The 23,838-nt window shown below is 37.4% G+C and overlaps 2 protein-coding genes across 9 annotated transcripts in view; both read right to left on the reverse strand.

Moving 5' to 3' along the window:
- Positions 1-18,159, reverse strand: part of LOC127650598 (CUGBP Elav-like family member 3) — a 52,049-nt gene extending 33,890 nt beyond the window's left edge. For 3 of the 7 annotated variants that reach the window (XM_052136107.1, XM_052136106.1, XM_052136105.1), the window contains exons 1-4: positions 18,019-18,159; positions 9,600-9,733; positions 3,112-3,389; positions 2,443-2,525 (exon numbers count right to left, since the gene is read on the reverse strand). In XM_052136107.1, the coding sequence (XP_051992067.1) occupies positions 2,443-2,525; positions 3,112-3,256 (228 nt within the window). In that variant the 5' untranslated portion in view covers positions 3,257-3,389; positions 9,600-9,733; positions 18,019-18,159. Of the gene's footprint in view, positions 1-2,442; positions 2,526-3,111; positions 3,390-5,663; positions 5,793-6,002; positions 6,134-9,599; positions 9,734-18,018 lie in introns of those variants that run through there. The other 4 variants (XM_052136110.1, XM_052136109.1, XM_052136103.1 and 1 more) reach the window with 2 other exon arrangements.
- Positions 18,160-18,369: 210 nt separating this feature from the next.
- Positions 18,370-23,838, reverse strand: part of LOC127650594 (regulation of nuclear pre-mRNA domain-containing protein 2-like) — a 48,437-nt gene continuing 42,968 nt past the window's right edge. The window contains exons 8-10 of one of the 2 annotated variants that reach the window (XM_052136097.1): positions 23,253-23,474; positions 21,630-21,818; positions 18,370-20,075 (exon numbers count right to left, since the gene is read on the reverse strand). In XM_052136097.1, the coding sequence (XP_051992057.1) occupies positions 18,397-20,075; positions 21,630-21,818; positions 23,253-23,474 (2,090 nt within the window). In that variant the 3' untranslated portion in view covers positions 18,370-18,396. Of the gene's footprint in view, positions 20,076-21,629; positions 21,819-23,252; positions 23,478-23,838 lie in introns of both variants that reach the window. The other variant, XM_052136096.1, reaches the window with a different exon arrangement.

The raw sequence follows: 23,838 nt of genomic DNA on the forward strand, positions 1-23,838 counted from the left end.
ACTCCATATTCTTTTATTTTCACTTTCTCTTTTCCCATACAGTTAACACTATGTGGTGTCTAGTGAATGAGTGAAGGGTTGCAGATACAGCAGATGCATGAAAGCTTCAAAATACAGTAACACCTCTGATGCTTTTGTTGTTCCGTGCAACTAGTGAGATCAACACCAAGGCGAGATGCCATAAAAGACATGAACAAAGGCTAAATTCCAGCCCTCTCTCTTTACACAATGACAGCTACTCTTAGTTGTTGCAGCAGAAAATCTTTTGCCATCGTGTTGACACTTAAGTCTCTACTATGGACCTTCTCCCAGTATGGTCAGTAGCATCTTTCAATTTTGATGTGAATGACAAAGAGGCTGTGAAGGACAGACTTAAGGCCCAGGTATACTTAATTTTACGGATTGCAGTTGCTGTTCAAAGTAAACACTTTTGACCACAAGTGAATACAAACGCGTTCGACGCATGTGGACTATGACTGCTTTATAATACTCTTTTAGTACAGCCAACGACAGGCGCATGTGCCGACAATGTGCACAGACAAGGACTTTCCGAATTTCAGTAAACTAAAAACTCAAGAAAACATGACTTGTGAAAAATAGATCCAGGAGCTTTATACAGATGTATACAGTGCATGCCATTGAAGATACAGTATGGTCGATATGGAGACGGTATGAACAGTAAGTCTACCCTTACAGCCTTGTTGATCTTCACATAAAAAATCTAATATGTCGCTACTGTGAATACAGTCTATTGCACCCGATGCAGATAAACCAAATATTTACTACACTATCTGAACAAACAAGTCTAATGTCACCATTTGCAAAATAAAGTCTTAAAGATCAGAATTGAAAATGAGTCCCGTGTCAAAAAAGCTAAATAGAAAAAATGGGAAATGACGTTCCAAACGTTCCAATTTCACTCTTATCTTATCTGTTTCCCCCCTCATCACGGTTACAATTCCTATCTCACCCACGTACACACTCTAAACACACATCACGAAGCATTGCCTGAGCATTTGCTATGATTGGCAGGCTGGGGGCAGGGCCCACTCTGAATGGCAGGTGCCACGAACTGGTAATAATGCAACACAGCTGGGCTGGGCTGTGTCTGTGTATGTGAGAGAGAGAAAGAAAGAGACAGAGAAAGAGGAAGAGAGATTTCTCTTTGGGGGGGGTGCAGTTCATCTTAATAATGTGGTTCCTGTTGTACCTCGGGGGGGGGTTTGAACACCATTTTATCAGGCTTAGGAAAGGGGGGGTAGACTAATAGAAGGATGGAGGGATCGAAAAGGAGGAGAGAGGGATTTAAAGCTGGGGAAACCCACTGATCTATGCCTGGGGAGGTCGCAAAGGTCAGACTACTGTCATGCTAATAATGGGATTTGTTGTGGAGTTACTCTTTAACACGCACGCAAAATGTTGGTCAACATAAGGAAAAACCATCTAAACAGATGCTGCTCACAAACATTGATTTTCACAAATCCATGCCTGAAAGATGTATACTTTAATCACACTTCGATTTCATTTCTTTGGTTCCAATTACTGCTCAAACGGAACTGCAATGAAACGTGACATACGGTGCAATAAAGCCATATATCCCTTCATTAGCCTACGTCTGGTGGGACCACACTGGCCTTTCACAGTCTGTTCAGCTGCACCAGAAGGTCCTGTTCCTCTGCTCTGATTGGCCACTCACTCGACATCATGTCCCTGCTTTTATGACATTTCTCTCACGCCGCTTCCTCTCGTGCAAATTAAACTCGCTTAAATACAATTTGAGGGGAAGCAAGGATTCCCTGCGGGTCTGCTTGATCCGAGTCTAATCAACAGAGAAACATTGCCAGTGGTTATAGATGCAAGCATTAAGCGTATCGCCTTATTAATTCCTCATTCTAAATGGAGCACCTGTTCGACTATCTGCTGTGCTGCTCATATGATCTGGTTTGGGACAGAATATCAAAAGATGAAAAGATTTGGAGGTTTTTGAATGTACAGGTTGCCTGTCACAGCGCTGGCGTGGCAGATGGCCTAACAGCTAATCAACGACTTCAGAGAGAGAGCGAGAGAGAGAGAGAGCGTGAAATGATCACGGATGCCTTCAAGGATTGCGACCTCCAACATACTTCATTAAAGTCTGTTCAGTCAACACAGATTTCCACGGATCCCATTTCCTAAACCATATAATAGGTTGCTTCCATTTTTAGAATGACTTCATGGTCCTTAGTCATATTCTAAACCTTCATGATAAAAGCTTTATCCTGTACATAGTCAGCTATAGCCTGTCTACTCATATATATATATATATATATATATATATATATATATATATATATATATATATATATATATATATATGACATTTGGAAATGTTGTTCAAACTTAAAATAATCTATTTTTATACAGCATGTCTCTGAGTTGAGGTTATTAACTGCAACAACTCACCCCCGGTAAAGTCTTCTGTTCGTGCAATTCATTCTGGGCCTTCAAGGCTGACTCCCTCGCACAGTACGTCAAGAATGCACATCCTGACAAAAGAAGCAACATAAATCAAACGTGCGATGTGAAAATAAAACTATAACAGCAAACAGAAATGCAACATTGAATATAAAGCAATGTTTAAAACAGCAGAACAAAAGGACAGAAGGTTGGACTACTGTGACTTAGAAATGAAAAAACAGATACATTTATGCATTCATCGATCTCAGTACAGTGAATTCAAAATGCAAACGCAAAGTTGTGCATATGACATCAAAGTAAGCAAAATGATGTATTTATGTTTTCATCATAGATGCCTTTTGAATGAATAGATTCCCTTATCATCATCTCACAAATGCACTATAAATGTATGTATAAAGGGGGAAAATTGCATAAATAAAAGCCTCGTGGAACATCAGAAAAGATTTAAGATTTTATTTTTAAAAGACAGTATTTGTAATATATAAGTCACAGTGTCAATGAGATTAAGCAGACCTTAACTAAGCACTATATGCCTTAAGAGAGACTCGCTGTTCTCTTAAGACATTAAGAGGAAAACTCATCTAGCACCATTAGTCTCGCATCTCCCCTTGAGACGGTCCGTTCAATAGAGCCACGTCAATCTCGTTTAATTACCTTTGTGCATTCCTGTGTACTTGTCTTTGATCACCGTAAGCTCATAGATCTTTCCAAACTGCTCAAAGATGGGCTTTAGGTCCTTCTCCTCCAGATTCCGTGGGATCTGGCCAATGAAGAGCTTTATGGCGTCGGCCTCCTTCATTAGGACAGCTTCCGAAAGAGAACGGAGCGACAGCTGCGCCCGGGATTTCAGCACTGGAGAGCGGCTCGGCGGAGGGGGAAGAGTCACGATGTTAAACACGAGTCCCGGTAGAAAGATTTGAAATGTCACAGCTCTGAGTAAAGAAAAAATAAAATGCTTTGTAAAACTGTTTGGTTACCTGAGCACTTAAAATGATCAGCAACATGATATATTCTATATATATATGCTTATATATCACTATATTAACTTTCATGAACGAGATTTCCCTTTACAGAGGGAAATAAAAGTGTATCAGGCAGCAAAAGAATAGTTTAAGGAAAGCAAACTAGACACAAATAGAACAGAACGCAGGTGCCTCGAAGTTTAAGTTCTTTGTAACTTGACTACAAAACGTGGTGCAACGGTCGAAGACGCCCATCTAGCGCATGTTTAAGTATGTAATTTTAGTGGTAAAAGAAAGTAAAACGCTACAGTAAAAAAGCAAAACAAACACACACACACACACGTTTAAAAAACAAAACATTGGTTAACGGTTAATTACCTTTAAATATACAGTAAAATATACATATTTAACAAGACAATACTTGTAATTTTACGGTAAAATATTGTACAAATTTGATGTAAAAAGAATGATTTTACTGTATAATTAAAGGTAAAATTTATATTATATTTAACAAGAGAATACATGCATTTTTTACAGTAAACTATTGTTAAAATGACAGTGAAAAACAATAATCGGCGTTCCCAGAAGTTCTTGCGTGACCCATCATATTTCATTATATTTTATACATTGTAAAAACTGTCTGTAAAAATGCTACAGAAATAAACCGTTAATTGATTAATGATTATTAACTGTAAAATACAGATTTTATATATATATATATATATATATATTTTAAAAGACAATACAGTAGATTTTACAATAAAATGTTGTAAAAATTACATTTTTTAAGAACTATGATTTTCCTGTATATTTAATAGTAAAAATGTACATTGTTTAACAAGAGAGGACATGTACTTTTTACAGTAAACTATTGTTAAAATTACAGTAAAAAACAGTAATCGGGCATTCCCACAATTCCCTGTATGATACATTACATTTCATTATATTTTATGGGAATAGTTATGTTTCTTCTTATTTTTAATATCAGTTACATACTTTGGGGTGTTGTGTTTTATATTTAATGTAGTTTAGATAACGTTTACTGCATTATTTAAATTTCACACGTGTTACCCTGATGGTGTTTAGTGTTTGTGTGAGTGTCTCTACATGTTTATTGGTCATTGTTCCTGGAAGAGCCACTACTGGTGAACTTTATGTCATCATGTGACCTTCTGTAGTTACTACGGTGATTAACAAATACCTTATTAAGTAAAAAGCAGACTTTTACAGTTTCAGAAGGCTAATATAAAGTTTATGACGTTTTTTTTTTAACTAAATCTAACATAATTTTTTTTCAGTGCCATCGTGGTCTTGTAAATTACAACAGTTTTAAACTGTAAAATTTACAGGTTCACATTTTTACTGTACTTTTTACATCATTATTCTTGCAACCACAGCTGCCTTTTTTTTTTAAGTGTAGGAATAGTTATGTTTCTTCTTATTTTTTCTATCAGTTATGTACATGCTATATGTATGTATTTGAGATAATATTGCATTATTTTAGTGTCACGTGTTACCCTGCTTGTGTTCTGTTTTTGGGTGAGTGACACTGTGCACTGTTTCTAAACGTGTATCAAGTATTGCTCCTGTCTGTATTTTACTGTAAATGAAACAGATTTGTTTTTTCTCCACAGTCGTATTAACTGCAGACAATTCTGATGAGCAAAGCAATAGTGAGAGGAATTTCAATGGACTAATAACGAATGAACAAACACACAATCCTTAACATATCCGTAGTCTGTGTTCATTCACATTGGAATGCATCTACAAGACAATAAATGAATAACATCTTAACAACATCTCTATTGGACTGTACATTGAATACGGATGTGCTAAGCATTCTATAATGCAATAATATTGATTAGTCTTATTAAAGTTATTATAAGGTGATAACACACAACTTAAGGTCGCTTGAAGCAGCATATAGCCTAACAGAACAAGAGCCTCCAGTCAATCTCTATATAGGACATTTCAGATATTAAAACAGCATTGTAGACAAAGAAACTTGTGTTGCAAGCTCTGGCGACCCAGCACATTAGAAAACATGAAATGCATATAAATATTGACGTATATCTCCATTGCTTCTTTGTTTAATCCAGTGTGGAGGCTCAGGCGTATGTGGCTCTTTGTCACGACACCAACTGCACATACGCACATACATGATGAAGAACAAAAACATGCCACTATACATGCAACTTCACGCTTTCAAATCAATAAACACCGATAAAAGTACTCAAATCTTACGAGCTCTCTGGTGTGTGTGCAAAGCCGAAATTTGATCTAGTTTCCCCTCTCTCTCTCTCTCTCTCTCTCGTTGATCCCAAGGGGATGTTTGTTTATTTGCTGTCTTTCTGCCCGGTTGTAGAATATAGTCTGATAATCGACACACACAAATAAAGAGACCTTTCAGAGAACAGATAGCTTGAAAGCAAAGCACTGTCGCCTACATTCAACTAAATCCGTGCATCTGTCACCCTTGGTTTTTGTATCTCTGTCTGTGCCCTCTCAAATATCTCCTGTTGACTAGAATGCATGCATGAATCAATTGAAATATAAATGCTAATAAAATGTATTTCCACTTACGATTTAATACAGAGGCAGTGACGAAGACGCACGGCAACGCTGTAGTCTATATTCACGGTGTTGACACACTGTATAACCCGTAGCTTTTGACGTCGAAAGCCGGTGTCCCCCTCCTGTCCATCTCCTGTCCTCCCTCGGGGTGTGGAAACCGTGATGCTTACTCGACTTAGGGGAGCGTCTATATTTTACTCTCACAAAGCCTAGCCGCAAAACTATTGGGTGCTGTCAATGAATAGCAGCTGTCCCTTTCGTTTCCACTATGATGCACCGTCAGTAATTTAGTTTAAGACACCGATGTACATTTTTACACACTTCATTTTATAACTACAGTATAACGCTGACCAATAGATAAATAATATTATTAATAATAATAATAATAATAATAATAAAATATTGTATTTTATATAGCACCTTTAAAAGGTAGCTTCTCAATGTGCTTTACTTAGAAACAGAACAAGAATATAAAACAAAGCATAAAAACAAATAGAGTCAATAAACAAAAAAATAATAATAATAATTAAATTAAAATTTAATTAATCAAGTAAAAGCTGTCCAGACCAAAATATTTTGAAGAAAATATTTAAATATACCAAACGTCGGTGTTTCTCTCATAGAAACGGGAAGCGATTTCCACAATTTTGGAGCATAATGAAAAAAAATAATAATAATATAGGCCTATATATATATAATTATTATAGTCTGACATGCTTCATCACGTGTCATAACCATGAAGAACCATGAGCGACATATTGCGAAAAAATAACAACTCAAATAATAATGTTATGCTTTGAAAAAAATAAAAATCCAAACAAACGGTTTGCTGTACGTCTTCATTTGATTGTTCGTTTTTCGCGTTGGATTGTAAATTGTGGACGGTCCCTGAAATCAAGGACGCTAATCCGCCTTTTGTTCTCATCTAGCTCTGGCCACGGTGCTGAAACTACATCAAGCCAAATCAAGTTTTCTCGCAAATTAACATTATGTGTTAAAAGAGCAATTTCAAAATCGTTGTACGCAATCAAGCAGGGAATGCATAATATATATATTTTAATTCATTCACTGTTACTGAAAAAAAAAAAAAAAAAATCACCTATATGAGATAACACTGATCACATAATACACCGTGTGAGCTACTTATATCTTCCAAAAAATGTCAAGTGCATCTGTGATTGTGTAGTGACAGAGCCTAACAGAGTCTAGCTCTGAGGGTAAACTAAAGTTAAATACTACTACTACTACTACTAATGTGTTCATTTGCAGGGATTGTCAACCATCTGCTACAAGCCCCTAAATCCTCTGTTGGTTTTCCCGTAACCCAAATCCATGTCTTAAACGCTCACCTTCCTACCAGCCTCATATTAGGACAGAAAAACCATATTCTCCACTGTGCCCCAAAGCAATAGCAACCCATTCATGTACACACATTCAAGAACACATGATTTAACTGGTTAGACCAGGCAGTAGAATTTAGGACAACACCTAATGATTATTAAAGTATTGGCTATTTATGAAAGCATTGAAAACTTATGAATGATCTGTCAGCCAATTAGTAAGACTTATGATCAAAGTCTGCATCAAAGAACACTTAAAGCTAATGTAAGGCCCATGTGCTTAATTTATAACAAAAAAACTTGTATATATCACATGCTTCTTCAAAAAGAGCATCCCAACAGTGAGCTACAAGACCCTGCTGAGTAATATGAGTAATAAAGCAACTGTTTCTGTCATTTGAGGCCTTCATGAAACTTTATTAAGAGGTTAGTAATTATTATAATAAATGGCCAATCAAGCTGGTCAGTGCTTGATTTGAGACCACTGAGCCTGAGATAGCAAACTTAATATAGACAGTATAGCTGTATCCACTTGCTTTAAGTATATTTTCATGCAGGTCTACTGATATACCCCGTCCCTGACCTTTAGTTTGTGCTTTCTTTTAAGCAATAAACCGATTTGTCAGTTCTGGGATAGGGATGACAAGGAGAGCTGTAATAGATAGTCATTGTGCTCACTCAAACTTACTCAATAGTTATTATTACTCAAAACTATCAGTCACATGGTCAATACTTAGCCATTATTATTATTATTGTAATTTCCGAGTTAATGGAAGCCATTGCATTCCTTCTTCATGTTTGTTCAAGTTAGCCCAAAATTTGTAATTCTCATCACTTACTCATTCTCGTGGCATCCCCAGTGTGTGTGACTTGCTCTTTTCTGCAGAACACAAAACTAAATCTTTTTGAAGAATATTTCAGCTCTATAGTGGTGACCAAAACTTCAAAAAGCATAAAAAAAGGCTACATAAAAGTAACACATATGACTTCAGTGGTTGAATCAATGTCTTCAGAAGCTATATAATAGTTGTGGGTGAGACAAAGATGAATATTAACTATAAATCTCCACTTTCACGTCAATGTTCTTCTTCTTTGGTTTTTTGGCGATTCACACTCTTTGCACATATCGCCACCTACTGGTTAAAGGCTGGTAAAAGGTGGAGATTTAATGATAAAAAAAAAAAAAGACTTAACTATTGATATGTTTCTAACCCACACCTGTCAGATCACTCCAGATTACATGGATTAAACCACTGGAGTCTTATGGATTACTTTTGTGCTGCCTTTATGTGCTTTTTGGAGCTTCAAAGTTCTGTCCACCATTCACTTGCATTGAAATGACCAACATAGAATCTTAAAATTCAGATTAAAATTAAAAACAAAAAATCTGCAGAAGAAAGTAAGTCAAACACATCTGAGATGGTCTGAGTAAATGATGAGGGAACTTTCATATTTGGGTGAACTATCCCTTTAAATTGGCTGTCTAGTCACCTGACATTTGAACCATCTCATAAACATACTTGAGATTCTACTCACTGCTGCACTGTGATTCATTTTCCTTAAAAGAATAGCAGAAAAGAAAACAAGCCCTAAATATATACCTCCATCCAGAGAGCAAGCTCACACAGGAGACCAATGACAACTTAGCTTGCAGCATTAAAGCACTCATCCCGCTAAGATCACTCTGGGCCAGTAGAGGGGGTGAGAGATCTAACTTGATACAGTGTTTGTTGCATTTCTGAAGGCCTGAGTGGAGGCACAGCCTTTGCACAATAATTGTTTATGTGCTTTGACCATTTCTTTCTTACGATTTGACATGTGCATTGACAGCTTTTGAGTCCAAATAACTTTAAAAGACTGTACAATTATTTCCCCCGTCAAAAACAAACAACACAAAAAGTAAATGATTTGTACAATTGATCACAGCACTAAAATACCTCAATAGCTGATCAATGACTTCAGATGCTATGCTTTGTTATGGAAGTACAGTCTTGAGTGGTGGTGGCGTAGTGGCTAAAACACAGGGCTGTTAATCAGAAGGTCACAGGTTCTAACCCCACGGCCACCACCATAGTGTCCTTGTCCTTTTAATAAAGGCACTTAACTTCAGGTTGCTCCGGGGGGATTGTCCCTGTAATAAGTGCACTGTAAGTCGCTTTGGATAAAAGTGTCTGCCAAATGCATAAATGTAATTTAGAGTTCTTTGAAATATATAGAGGTAAATAACATGTACTGAGTGTGCTTTGTGCAACAGCGTATGGTTTACCTTGATTTGCAAGCAGATGGTATACAAGGGCATTGAATGTGCTCTTAACTACTGTTGCTGGGCAGACAGAGTCCTTCAAATCCTTAGACATACACCGGGGATAGACGGGGTGGAAGGAGGAGACAAAGGGGTGTCTGGATAAAAAAATAAAATAAAGGGATAGAAATCAGAGGGGTGGGAGAATATAGGAAATGTTAAAAACGTGTGTGTATGTATATATAAATATATATATAAACAAGTTAACCATTACATACAGTATTAAACATCATTTATACAGCCTAAACATCTTAGATCAAGGGAGAAATTCTTTTAAAATTGTAGCTATTTGTTCTATTTGGCAATGTATGATTATGCACGAGAGAAAACATGAATCTAGTTACGCAAAATGCATGTTATAACATGATTGTACAGTTTGAAATATTTTGCTCAGGCATGTTCATTCTGATTTTTGGCTTGCAGACAAGGGCGGTTCATTACGTGGATCGCATCCCACGCAGAACGTGTTGTTCCACGTGAAACGTGTTGCATGACACGGTCGGCAAATATTCTGTTCTTTTAATTTCACTAGTGCACACGCGCTCTTATCGTATGGGGGCGTGGCCCACAAATCTGGACTGTGACGTCAACTGATGACCAGTCTGTTGAATTTCTGAAGTAACATATCACTCTAAACCGCTGCATCACTGTTATTAAACCTACTTTTTCGGATGTTTAAACTGTAATTCACTTGGTGGCACTGGTTATTTCATTCAACAATATAACTTTTATATCTATGTAAATCAAATAAACAGGCCAAAGACAAAAATACAATTCTGTCGGTACATTATTTCTTTAGGTATTAGGCTATGATTATATATATATATATATATATATATATATATATATATATATATATATATATATATATATATTCAATTCATTTTTAGTTACTATAAGGAAAATTATTTTTATTGATTTACTTATAATAATATAGGCATCCATTATTGCATACGCAACTATTTATTAGTCCTGCATCTGTTTTCTAGATTAACAGTAAGTCTACATGATCAAATAATAGACCTACACTGAAAAAACTCTTAATTTTTTTTTAGGATTTCTGCATTTCAATTTCAGAACTAAACGCTATCATATTAAATTGAGTTTTATTAGTATTATTTTCCATTTCAATTTGAAATAAATAAATACACACACACACACACACACACACACTCTACCGGTCAAGAGTTTTGAAACACTCATTCTACATATTTTTTTTTCTTCACATTTTTGAATAACAGTAAAGTCATTAAAACTATGGAATAATAGAAATGGAAATATGGGAATTATGTTGCGACTAAAAATACAAAATAAATAAAACTGTTATATTTTAGCATCTTAAGTAGTCACCCTTTGCCTAGAATTTACAGACATGTACTCTTGACATTTTCTCAACTAGATTCTTGAGGTATCACGCTGGGATGCTTTTCAAACAGTATTGAAGGAGTTCCTATCTCTATGTTGGGCACTTATTGGCTGTATTATTCGGTCCAAGTCAACCATTTCAAAAAGGTTTTTTTTTATTTTATTATTATTTTTTTTAATTAAATTTTAGTTTTGTAATGAAATAAATTAATATGGTGGCACAATTATATTTTTGTCTACAAAACTAATTTCATACATTTAAGCATACGCCTTCAGATCAAAAGATTTATAAGATCGTGAGAAACATTTCAGTCAAGTGTTTCAAAACTTTCACCGGTAGTGTGTGTGTGTGTATATACACACACACACACACACACACACTATATAAAGAGCAGCGGTTTATTTTGGCAAGTCGTTTACGATATCTACTTGACACGAGTAATTTTTGAAGCAATTGTTAAGAGAGAGTTTCACTTTTAATTGACTATATCACAATTCCTGTGGGTCAGAAGTTTACATACACAAGTTAACTGTGCCTTTAAGCAGCTTGGAAAATTCCAGAAAATGATGTCAAGCCTTTAGACAATTAACTTCTGATAGGCTAATTGGAGTCAATTGGAGGTGTGCCTGTGGATGTATTTTAAGGTTTACCTTCAAACTCAGTGCCTGTTTGCTTGACATCAGGGGTAAATCAGAAGAAATCAGCCAAGACCAAAAAAAAAAAGAAAAAAAAAAAACTGTGAACCTCCACAAGTCTGGTTCACCCTTGGGAGCAATTTCCAAATGCCTGAATGTACCACATTCATCTGTACAAACAATAGTACACAAGTATAAACACTATGGGACCATGCAGCGATCAGGAAGGAGACTCATTCTGTCTCCTAGAGATGAACGTAGTTTGGTGCGAAATGTGCAAAGCAATCCCAGAACAACTGCATCTTGTGAAGATGCTGCAGGAAACAGGTAGACAAGTATCTATATCCACAGTAAAACAAGTTCTATATCGACATAACCTGAAAGGCTGCTCAGCAAGGAAGAAGCCACTGCTTTAAAGCCACCATAAAATAGCAAAAGCACATGGAGGCAAAGATTTTACTTTTTGGAGAAATGTCCTCTGGTCTAATGAAACAAAAATTAAACCGTTTGGCCAAAATAACCATCTTTTTTTTTTTTTTTTGGAGGAAAAAGGGTGAGGCATGCAAGCCGAAGAACACCATCCCAACTGTGAAACATCGGGGTGACAGAATCATGTTGTGGGGGTGCTTTGCTGCAGGAGGGACTGGTGCACTTCACAAAATAGTTGGCATCATGAGGAAGGAAAATGATGTGGATATATTGATGCACAATCTCAAGACATCAGCCAGTAAGTTAAAGCTCTGTCACAAATTGGTCTTCCAAATGGACAATGACCCCAAAGCATATCTCCAAAGTTGTGGCAAAATGGCTTAGGAACAACACAGTTAAGGTATTGGAGTGGCCATCACAAAGCCCTGACCTCAATCTGATAGAAAATTTGAAGGCAGAACTGAAAAAGCATGTGCGAGCAAGGAGGCCTATAAACTGGACTCAGTTAAACCAGTTCTGTCTGGAATGGGACAAAATTCCAGCAACTTTGTGGAAGGCTACCCAAAATGTTTTACCCAAGTTAAACAATTTAAAGGCAATGCTACCAAATACTTACAAATTGTAAGTAAACGTCTGACCCACTGGGAATGTGATGAAAGAAATAAAAGCTGAAATAAATTATTCTCTCTACTAGTATTCTGACATTTCACATTCTTAAAATAAAGTAGAGATCCTAACTGACCTAAGACAGGGAACATTTTCTAAGATTAAATGTCAGGAATGATGAAAAACTGAGTTTAAATGTATTTGGCTAAGGTGTATGTAAACCTCTGACTTCAACTGTATATATAATGATCAAATTATTTTTCATGATTCATTTCTAATGATGATTTAGGGATCTTTTATATGCCCTAATTTATGGAGAATATATTTTACTGTTCGGTTGTACAAAAATATCCATGTGCATTTCAGTTCGCAACCAGAGACATTTAATAAGTTTAATCTTTCTCTGCTCAACGTCAGCTTTCTGAACACAGATCAATACAATCCCGAGAATAGTCCTAATCTGTAATAATCCTGTAGAGCATAAATGACCTGCCGTATCTGTGACTGACATTCTCGATTTGACTTTCTAACGACTGACATTCTCGATTTGACTTTCTAACGACTGACATTCTCGATTTGACTTTCTAACGACTGACATTCTCGATTTGACTTTCTTGACGCCTTATTAAGAGTTCCTCCACAGCTCTGCATTTGCTCATACGAGAACAGCAACAGAGGCCGTGCTTTTGGTTTTGTTATGCAAATAAAAACTCAGTAACATCCATTGAATGACCTTTATATGTCTTGTGCATCTTTTGTTGCAAACGATTTTGTTTCAGCTAAAAGCCTACATAAACGTCAATATTAACCTAATTTCATCTGATAAAGGGTGCTTTGAAAGGTGTCTGATATTTAATCCCATCATATAGAGCTTTAAGCTCTTCCCACCAAAACACAAAGGCAAATCTCATATAATGAACTAACAGATTCTCTGGAATTATCTCTTGATCTCAAAGTTGTTTAGAGATTTAGGTAATGCTTCACTGACAGCAGCTTGTGCAGGCATTTTAAATCTGCTCTTGTCCATGACAGACAGAGAGGTCAAACGTATGACACTCCTGAAGCTGGTGCCTATAGATGTCTTGCAAATAAATGCCCAGAGCACAAGATAAATGCTGGTCTTGAAAGCACGGTGTGAAACATTAAGCTTATTCCATTTGCAAATAGTTCCCTAATGAGGTTGTCTTCCAGTTTAAGGGAAATATGTTGATTCAATAGATTTGATTAGGATTTTGTTCAAGGTGAAATGTTTATTTATAAATGTTTATTAGCCTACTTATAGTTTTGCTAACTTTATAGCCTAACATTGTTACCGAGTTATTTTTGCCCCCGTGTTCTACATAATAATCTTACATGCAAATGTAAGATTATTACATGCCAAAAAAAATTTTTTTTTTGCAAATGTATAATAAATACACATGTAAATGTCTTATTATTGTGCAGCTTAAACCATTCTACCTTACATCTACATCTATTTTGACAGACATGATGGTGCAAGGCATTGAGTTTACTGCTGTTAACTGGCCAAAAGCTGAAGTGTTTAATTTGTGCGCCACTGCATAAAATGCAAAAAATAAACACAGTTTTCAAAAATCTTTCCGAATACGCCCACCCTTCTGCGGTTGACAGAACAAACGGATAGTCCTGCCCCCAACTCACACCATTCAAGTCAATGTTGTTGTGTAGGGATGGATGGGTCGGTCATAACAGAGGATTTCTTATAGCGTAAAAGGAACAGTATTTACAGTTTTTATGAAAATGAACCTACGACCCCATGTCTCCGCATAATAATAAGGAATAAGAGAAAGTACAACCCCAATTCCAAAAAAGCTAACAAAAACAAAATGTGTGATTTGTCAATTCTATTCAATAATCCTGTGCAATAATGAAAGCACTATATCAACATATCATTTGCTGTTTTACCTTGTGAATTTCATTTTACTTTTTTCAAATCAGATGATTGCAACATGCTTCAAAAAAGTTGGGACAGTTGTGTGTTTACCAGTGTAACATCGCCATTTCTTCTAGTTACAAGTGCATGTCTGTGTAAATAAACTTGTCTCCAATTGAGAAGGTGTGGCGCATTATGAAGCACAGAAAAACCACATTGTACACCCGTACAATTTTACGGCTGAAGACCTGTATAATGGATGAATGGGGGAAAATTCAGCTTGCTAAACTTAATAAACTTGTCTCTTCAGGGCCCAAATGCTTAAAGGAATATTCTGGGTTCGATACAAGTTAAGCTCAATTCACAGCATTTGTAGCATAATGTTGATAACCACAAAAATTCATTTTTACTCATCCCTGCTTTTCTTTAAAAAAAAAAAAGAAGCGATAATGGAGGTTACGTTTACATTTATGCATTTGGCAGACGCTTTTATCCAAAGCGACTTACAGAGCCCTTATTACAGGGACAATCCCCCGGAGCAACCTGTAGTTAAGTGCCTTGCTCAAGGACACAATGGTGGTGGCTGTGGGGATCGAACCAACAACCTTCTGATTAACAGTTATGTGCTTTAGCCCACTATGCCACTACCAGTGAGGTTACAGTGAGGCACTTAAAATAGAAGTGAATGTGGCCCATTTTTGGAGGGTTTAAAGGCAGAAATGTGAATCTTATAATTTTATAAAAGCACTTACATTAATTCTTCTGTTACAACTTGTGTATTAGAGCTGTAAAGTTGTTTAAATTTATATTTTTACAGTTGTTTTAGGGTTTGTTGACATTGCATCATCATGGCAACAGTTGTCAAATTGGCTATAACTTTACACGGAAAAGGTTAATAAGTGATTTTATCACACTAAACTCATATTGTTTGTGTCTTGTGGCTACACTTTTGAAAAAGTGAGTATTTTAACGTTCAAAAATTGCCCCCATTTACTTCTATTGTAAGTGCCTCACTGTCACCCAGAAAAGGACAGGCATGTCTATATTCATTTTTGTGGTAATCAACATTTTTCCACAAATGCTGTCGATTGAGCTCAACTTGTATTGAATCTGGAATAATCCTTTAATAAGTATTATGTTAATAAGTAAACATTCAAATGCGTGTTGCAAAAACAATTAAAATCACAAGGTAAAACATAAAAATGTGTTGTTGTTGTTGTAGTGCTTTCAATACAGCACAGGTTAAACAGAATTTACAAATCACTAACTTTTTATTAAAATGTTCCATACTGTCCCAACTGTCGGAATTGGGGTTATATTTAACACCGAAAAAGTTACAAGCTTCAGCTTTAATCCTTGTTTTATTTAATTATACATAAAATGTAAAAAGTTCACTATTATACGCGCTCATGATGTCGGAGCAATTTTTTCACTAAATGAAAAATAATGGTTGACTTTATTTCCAGATGCATTTGAGAGGACGGCCTGTTTCAATATATGACAATATAAAAATCTTGGCTTCCAATGTAGGCAGGAAAGATTTGGTTGTAACCCATTTGCTGGGTGAAGGATGAGGCAAAGTTTATATGAAAGTAACCACAGCATAGAGCTCCGGATGGTTGAGCGTGTTATTCACCCTCATGTTGTTTCAAACCTATATGACTTTCTTCCATGGAACACAAAAGGAGACGATAGGAAGAATGAAAGCCTTAGTCACCATTGACTTTCATTGCACCTTTTTCTTTACAATGAATGTGAATGGTGACTGAGCCTGTCATTCTGCCAAACATCTACACGAAAGAAGAATGTCACATGGGTTTGGAACATGAGGGTGATTAAATGACAGAATTTAAGGGAAGTACCACTTTAAATTAAGTGGAAATTAAACGCGTTTGCTGAGCAGGAGCTCTAATGTAAATTCCTTGTCTCTTAAGCTAATTTTATTTCAGAAAAAGATGGTCACACCATGATGCAACATCTACTGTCATGAGTGAAGTGTGACAAGTGCGATCTCTTTAGGAAGTCCTTATTTGATCTGACAGACCAAACTTTGGTGCATCTTAATTTAACTGTTTGATCATTTGACATCTGACATCAACACAGTGAAAGCGCTTCAAATGTAAACCTATTTAAGGAATTATGGTCTGTTGAGATTAAAAAGCGGATAACTATGAGACAGTCATTCCTGCCACGCTTCAATTGCAAGTCATTTTCAGTAGCTAATAACACTCGACAGATGCAATGGAGATGTTGTTTAAATTGTAATTTCTTAATAGCAAATTTTTAAAATGTAACACGTCTAACAATACAACTAAAATCACATAAATTATATGTATGATTACTCATTTAAGTATTATACACTTAGATATTGATAACTATGTGTTCTGTGTATCTTTTCTACACCCTGCATTGTTATATTTTGTGGTAACGGTGTGCAACGAATTGATGTAATGTCTACTGATGTAGTATGAATAAACCTGAATATAAAAATCTACAATGGACCTGTACCATGATTATTGCAAACTCGCATGCCATAAGAATATCCTACATTAACCTGTTCAGTCTGTTCAAATGTAACTGTAGTATTGTCCAAATATCATTTGAGTAGGTATGTTTACAATAGTCCTGATAAATATTTATATTTTCAGGTAAAACGTAAGATTTTGGATCTGGATACTAAACATAACTTGGTGCTTGGTGTAGGACAAACCTTGTCATGCAGTCATGCAACTACAATAAGATATCTGCATAAGTGTTAATCATATTTTATTGATCGTGTTTTATTGATGTGAATATGTATTGTATTTGCGATACTGAGAAAAGCAAAAGAAATCAGTCACTGATGCAACGGAGATGAAAAGAATCAAAGACATGATGGTTGAGACCGTACTCCCCCACTGTGGTTTTTTTTCCAAACACATCTTTATTTAATCAGTACAGTAAAAGCCTCAGGGAACTGAGGGAGGCCACGATGATTCTTCACGATAATAAATCAGCTTCTTGTCTTCTGCATCTTCTGCCATTTTAGGAAAAAATGGCTCGCCTCTTTACACCTCAGTGTCTTACCTCAACTGTAAAATTAACTTTTTCTCTACATTGCTGTTTCTCCACGACAGACGATAATGAAGCTTAACTACCTGTTAGAGGTACATTTAATTACATGTACAAAACAACATGTGGTGAATCAAAACTACCAGCTCTGCATTACAACATAGCTTGATAAGTAGAACTAAACTGTATAGTAAAAAAATATACATTCAGCCTTAATTAAATGTTGAACCAAAAAAACAAAAACATTTGTGTTTTTTCCAAAAATATATACGCGAGACATGTGCACGAGCATTCCAAGCAAGGGAAAGGACAAATTGTGTTAAACTTTGATTTTAACTTTACATAGAACTGGAATCAAAAACTATAGGAAAATAAACAATTAATGAAGTGAAATAGAATAACCACCTCTTGTTTTGTCTTTGTCTTCAGATTCCATGTCATTCCATCAGCAAGCATTCCTCGCCAGAGATACTTTCCATTTTCAGCTCCAGTACTGCTTGACTTCATCTTGCCGCTCTTAATAACTCCATTTTTCCTCAGATCTTGACAGTCACATGTACACCAAGGTGTTATCTGCTTGCACATCCAGTTGCTTGAATAAATTAGCTCTTATCTCTATTGTGATCTTGTGAAGCATCATCGCTTTTGTGCTGTTGTCCAACCTTTTATCTTTTTGATAATCCAATGTAACAGCACATGGACTTCTTCATGTTCAGCTCAACTGCTCATTGCGACATGCAATCAACACTACACTTGAGCTTAAGAACCACAATAAGCAACAATTCAGTAACGTGGAGGAAGGAAAGGCCTTTTAGGAGGATAAAAAGGACCAGCACCTCTAGGAGGTCCTCCAAAAGGTGGACCAGGATGCTTGCCTCTAGGGAAGGGTGGTACATGGTCATATGGAACTGGCGGTGGTCGACGGAAGGGCCGAGGTGGTGGATAGTGCCCAGGGTGAGGTGCACGGACATGGTGGGGAGGCCGAGGCCTGTGCTCTAGGTGAGGGCGAACCCTGTGTTCTGGATAGTGAGGTGGTATCTCTTTAGGGAAATACTCATGTGCACCAGGGGAAACAGAGTGCATGTCATAGTGAGGTGGAGAGGGGCTACGAGGTGGATGATCATAGTATGGGTCAAAGTACGGATCATCAGCCAAGGGTTGTGGAGGGCTTCGGTCATCATGGTAGCCCCTTACAGGAGGAGACTCAATGTGGTGGCGTGGCATACTTGGAGGGTGCTGCAGAGGCACTCTTGTTAGATGTTGATGGTTGTAATCTACAGTCTCATTGGGTGGGATTTTGGGGATATGGTTTGGTGGAATAGCAGAGTAAGATGCCCCATCCCCATGTGGATGGAAAGGCTCCCTGTTTGGAACCTCATGAGATAAATGCTCATCATAATTAGAGTTTGGGCCATACGAGCCACCAACACCTGCTTCAGCTTCACTGTAAGTTTCTTCCAAATTCATGTGAATGTGAGAACCGCCTGGCCTCAAGGAAGAAGCTGGAGGCAAGAAGTCTTGAGGTGGAGGTGGAAGGTTTGGGATAGGTGGTAGAGGTGAGGTGAAGAAGGTAGGCTCGGCAAGATTCTGTCTTGTATCTTGGGTGTGGTACGACTCTGCTCCATACGGGCCCGAGTTGGCCATCACTTGCTGCACTTGACCATCTCGATACATCTCACCATACAAGTTACCTTCTCGTCCTGCATCACTGATTGCAGTATTTCGTCTTGGCTCCTGATGTATGGCACCAGGTTTGTCACTTGAATGTTGCTGGTTGCTGGGCACAGAAGTAGAGCCCATTGCTTTGATAAGTTGACGCCGGTTGGCTTCTGCCCCTGCGAGAGAGGGCACGGAGCTTTGGGAGGCCTTTTCTGCTTGTACAATGTTCTGGTGAATTTCTGTACCAGCTTGTGATCTTGGATCAGAATGAAAATGTTGTTCTGGTTGAGATGGAAGTGAGAATGTAGATTTAGCATCTGTAGATGCTATTTGTCCCTGCTGATACAGAAAGGGCTCTGATATTGGGACATCCATAATCTCATCTTGAGTTGGTGTGGAACCAGCCTCGTCCCTTACGGGGGTTCCACCAAGGTTCTCTGCATTTGCTAAGGGGCTATCAACAGTTCCCTTTGGCCATGGCAGAACAGATGGGAAGCCCAAATTAAATCCTTTTAGAGATGAGTGCCCTTGGAGGATGTTGTCGATCTTGGAGTCCAGGGTGGAGTTGACAGAGGAGTTGGGATTTACTTTCTCGTTCATCATATCGGATTGAGTAGACGTGGGATCCACACATACTTGAGGGGTAGGATCTCTGGCCAATGTGTCACCAGATGAAGTTGGTATGACTTTAGGAGGTGGTTGAGCATGTGCTGTTAATGGAGGGGTGAGGTATGGTTTTTGAGGATTTGAAGCTGAAGTTGAGGTGGTCTTTGCTGATTGGTTGTTTAGTAAAGACGAAAGACCTGGTGCAAAAATTACAGAAAGAGAAAAGTAGGGGGTAGGGACGCAAGGGTCAGCAGATGGATTTAAAAAAATTACATTTACTAACTCAATCATACAAGCCTTTTCTAACATTATCATGTGCTTGGTGTGTTTTTCTTGTCAGAAGTAGGCAAAGGCCTTAACAGCATTGCTTAACAGCATTGCTTAAAGGTACACTATGGAATTATGGGCTCTTTACCAACATCTACACAAAATTATGGGCTCTTTACCAACATTAAACAAAATTTCAAGTTACTTGCTTTTTTTACAACAGTTGTTCTTCAGCACTGCCATTCTACGCAGATGACAGAATCTGATGGTTTGAGGTATACTCATGGTTGCCTGTGATCACCATATCCGAGCGGATCTGACAAGCTATACCAAGAGTCGCTGACATTAAAAAGAAAGTCCTACAAGATCTGCATATCTGAAAAATATGTGTCTGAGCAACTAAGTAGCATTTCTTCTGTGTGACGTAAAAAACACACAAACGACTGACAGATGCCTGACATTTCGCACCAAATTGAACTGGACAACTCACTTGTTAATACTAACTGTAGGATTACACTAGTTGTTTGTTTGTTTTTAACACCATGCCAGCTTCTATGGCTATTTCCATGGCGAGAAATGTGTGAGCAATTCTATAAAAGGTTTTTAAAATACGTACGGTTTTAAAAATTGCGTACGGTTTGATTTTGTTAATTTCGCCCAGTGTGCGGACTGAATAAAAAAGGTTTCTCACGGGGTTAAGAGCAGTACAGTCAAATAAAACATGTTTCAGGGATAATGGATTCTGGCAGAAGGTACAAGTTTGATGCATCTTCTCCTAATATTAAAAACTTGTGTCAACCTGGAGTGACCAATACGACAGCGGGTGTATACAATCTGGTCCCAGCGATTTGAAAACCGAGAGGAACTTCTTTTGCCAACAATAGGGTGGCTTGATGAGGCACTAGCCTCAGGGTAAAGCAATGCAATTTTGTTTTGTTTATGTAACAGATCAACAATGGTGTTTTTATAATTTTTTTTAAAACATTTAATAAACAAGAAAATCCTCCACAGTGTACCTTTAAACAGCTTGAACATACAACAATCTTTAAAGTCAACATGACTCGCAATTATTTGCAATCAATTTTACTTTTATAATTTAACGTTTTTCCAAGTGAAAACACATGGTAGGACTTGATTTTATCCATCAGCAATGGATTGGATCATGAAAAGTGGTAATTACATGCTAGAATCTACTAGTGGGCATGGACTCTGTATGACAGGTGGTTAAAGGGAAGGGTCTGAAAAACAAGGCATGGAGTTGCCAGTCTCACTTGCGGAGCAAATTATGACATATATTGATGAAAGATTATAATGGTAACAAATACTTTTCTTTGGAATTACATGCCTCAAAGAAATTATGCACAATAGGACTAAGAACATGTCTTAAGAAAGTAAATAACTTTGATTTCATGTTGACTTTTAACTGAATTTAGCAAATCTTGATACTTTTGTTTCTCAAAACACTTTGCTTTCCCATTTCTCACCCTGAAGACCACCTTGGGATTGTGTTTTGGATAGGACACTGAGTAGGGTGTTGGTGTTGATGTCCACCCTAGAGAGAAAGCTGGCCAGTGGGTTGGCAGAAGGAGAAGCAGTAGGGGGAATCTTCAGAGTTGAGATTGGAGTGGAGGGTATGCTTGGGGAAGACAGAGACACGGGACTAACTCCTACAGCTGCAAAGAAAAACAAAATAATCTTTGAATACACAATTCTACATTCAAACTAGAGATGGGCATTTTGGTCATTTTGTCTACTCGAGTACTCGAGGGGCAATGGCATGTACATAACTGTGCATACAATGACATGTCTGACTAAAGTCTTTGCGTCTCGTTCTTCCAGTGTATCATCTAATCATTATTATAGGCGGTTATAAAATAATGTTACAAAATCTACAAAACATTGCTGAATCTAATCAAATCAAAATCTAATCAAAATTGCTGCCCAACTCAATGAAAGCATGTGCACAACGCATGTCTGTCTGTTCTTCCTTCAGGTTAACGTGGTAACCTTAGTAAGCATGGGTGTTTTGCCATCCACCTCACGATACAGTACACACTGTGGGTTTGATATTGATAAATGATTTGTTAAGCAGCACACTGATAAACGGAGCACAGTATCATGAGTGAAAACAGAAAGTGGTGCCTTGTATTCCTGCTGGTTTCTTTACAGTTATAAGTCTGTTAAAGTTGAACAGTTTTCAACAGGTTGTTATTTTTAATGCAGATATTAGACAGAGTCCTAATCTTGCAGTTGGGTTGGCAATGTTTGCTTTTTGCATTGTGCCACCTATTGTACAAGCATGAATTTGCTGTCAACAAATATTTGCATTGCTATGGTGTGAAAGGGCCATTTGTCAGCAATATCAGTTACGGTTAACTACTGTAAAATCATGATCAATTTTATTAAGAGTGATGTGTAATTTGAAAAACATTATTTTGGCACATGGAACAGCGTTGTCTCATTTCCTCCTCAGTGTTGTTTAGCATGTCCGTGGAGATGTTTGACTTCCTCCAGAACACTTTAAACTTGAAAATTCTGATTAGAATTCAAATAGGTTGCATCAGTTTTGTGGCCTGCACCACAATATCAAGGGAAACCCGTTTGGCAGGCAGGTGATCAAGAGATACAGTAGAATAGAGCAGAGCAGAGCAGATCACTGGTCGCGATTGTTTCGGTGAAGGCACACTCACATGACACACAAAAAACAGGCTTTAAACGCACTGCGATGAGCGTTTCAGGTGAGAAGCATTTCAGTGCGCATGAATGATTTGGGTTGCTGCCAAAAAAAGTTAATTAAGGAAGAACCCTGCCACTATTCTTTTACTGCTGTCCGTGACCCTATCCAAACACACCTGCAACCCATATCTGAGTTACGACCCACCAGTTGACAAGCACTGCATTAAAATATAAACACATATATATATACATATATATATATATATATATATATATAAACCCTACTTGTGTACTGACCGACATTACAGAGGGGACAGTATATTAGTGTGGAGACCATGGCTTACCACAGGGCCACAGCTACGACCAGTTTGCACCTGCGCAACCCTGTGTATAAAGTACTGTACAAATACATACTAACTACATAGTCTCACCTGAATTCTTCATAACGTTTGTGATTGTGCTCAGGATGGAGCTGATCTTGCCTAGATCAACGCCAGCAAGGTTCACTGGCAGTGACTGTGTTGTTGAGGGACCCGTCACCGATGGGGCTGTGGTCTTTTTTGTTGGAGTGCCTTCCTTATTTTGTAAAGATTCTGTGACATTCTCAGTAACAGAGGATGGCTTGGACACAACAGCAGGAACCACATGTTCCTCTACTGGTGGAAGAAAAAAAAAATTAAAGAAAAAAAAAATAGGACTCTCTAATTCTGTCTATTTAATCATCAGACTTCATAAACTTTAAAACCAACTTTAACTTTTGAAACTTAATATAGCCAAAAATAATCAGAAGTACTACCTATGAAAACCATGCTATGTGTGAAATATAACTTAGTGTGACAAGGAGGATGGCGTGGCTGGTCCGTGACTATGCAAGGCAAGTGCTGAATCAGCTGATCAGCGGGAGAGCAAGCTAAAGGGGAGCCGGAGGTGCCAGGTTGAGAGAGAGATGCACGCTGACAAGTTGCATGTGTGCTGTGTCTGCTTAGGGCCGGCCCTGAAGATGTGCCACGAGACACG

Source organism: Xyrauchen texanus, chromosome 10 (assembly GCF_025860055.1).
Source record: "Xyrauchen texanus isolate HMW12.3.18 chromosome 10, RBS_HiC_50CHRs, whole genome shotgun sequence".
NCBI classification, from domain to species: Eukaryota; Metazoa; Chordata; class Actinopteri; order Cypriniformes; family Catostomidae; genus Xyrauchen; species Xyrauchen texanus.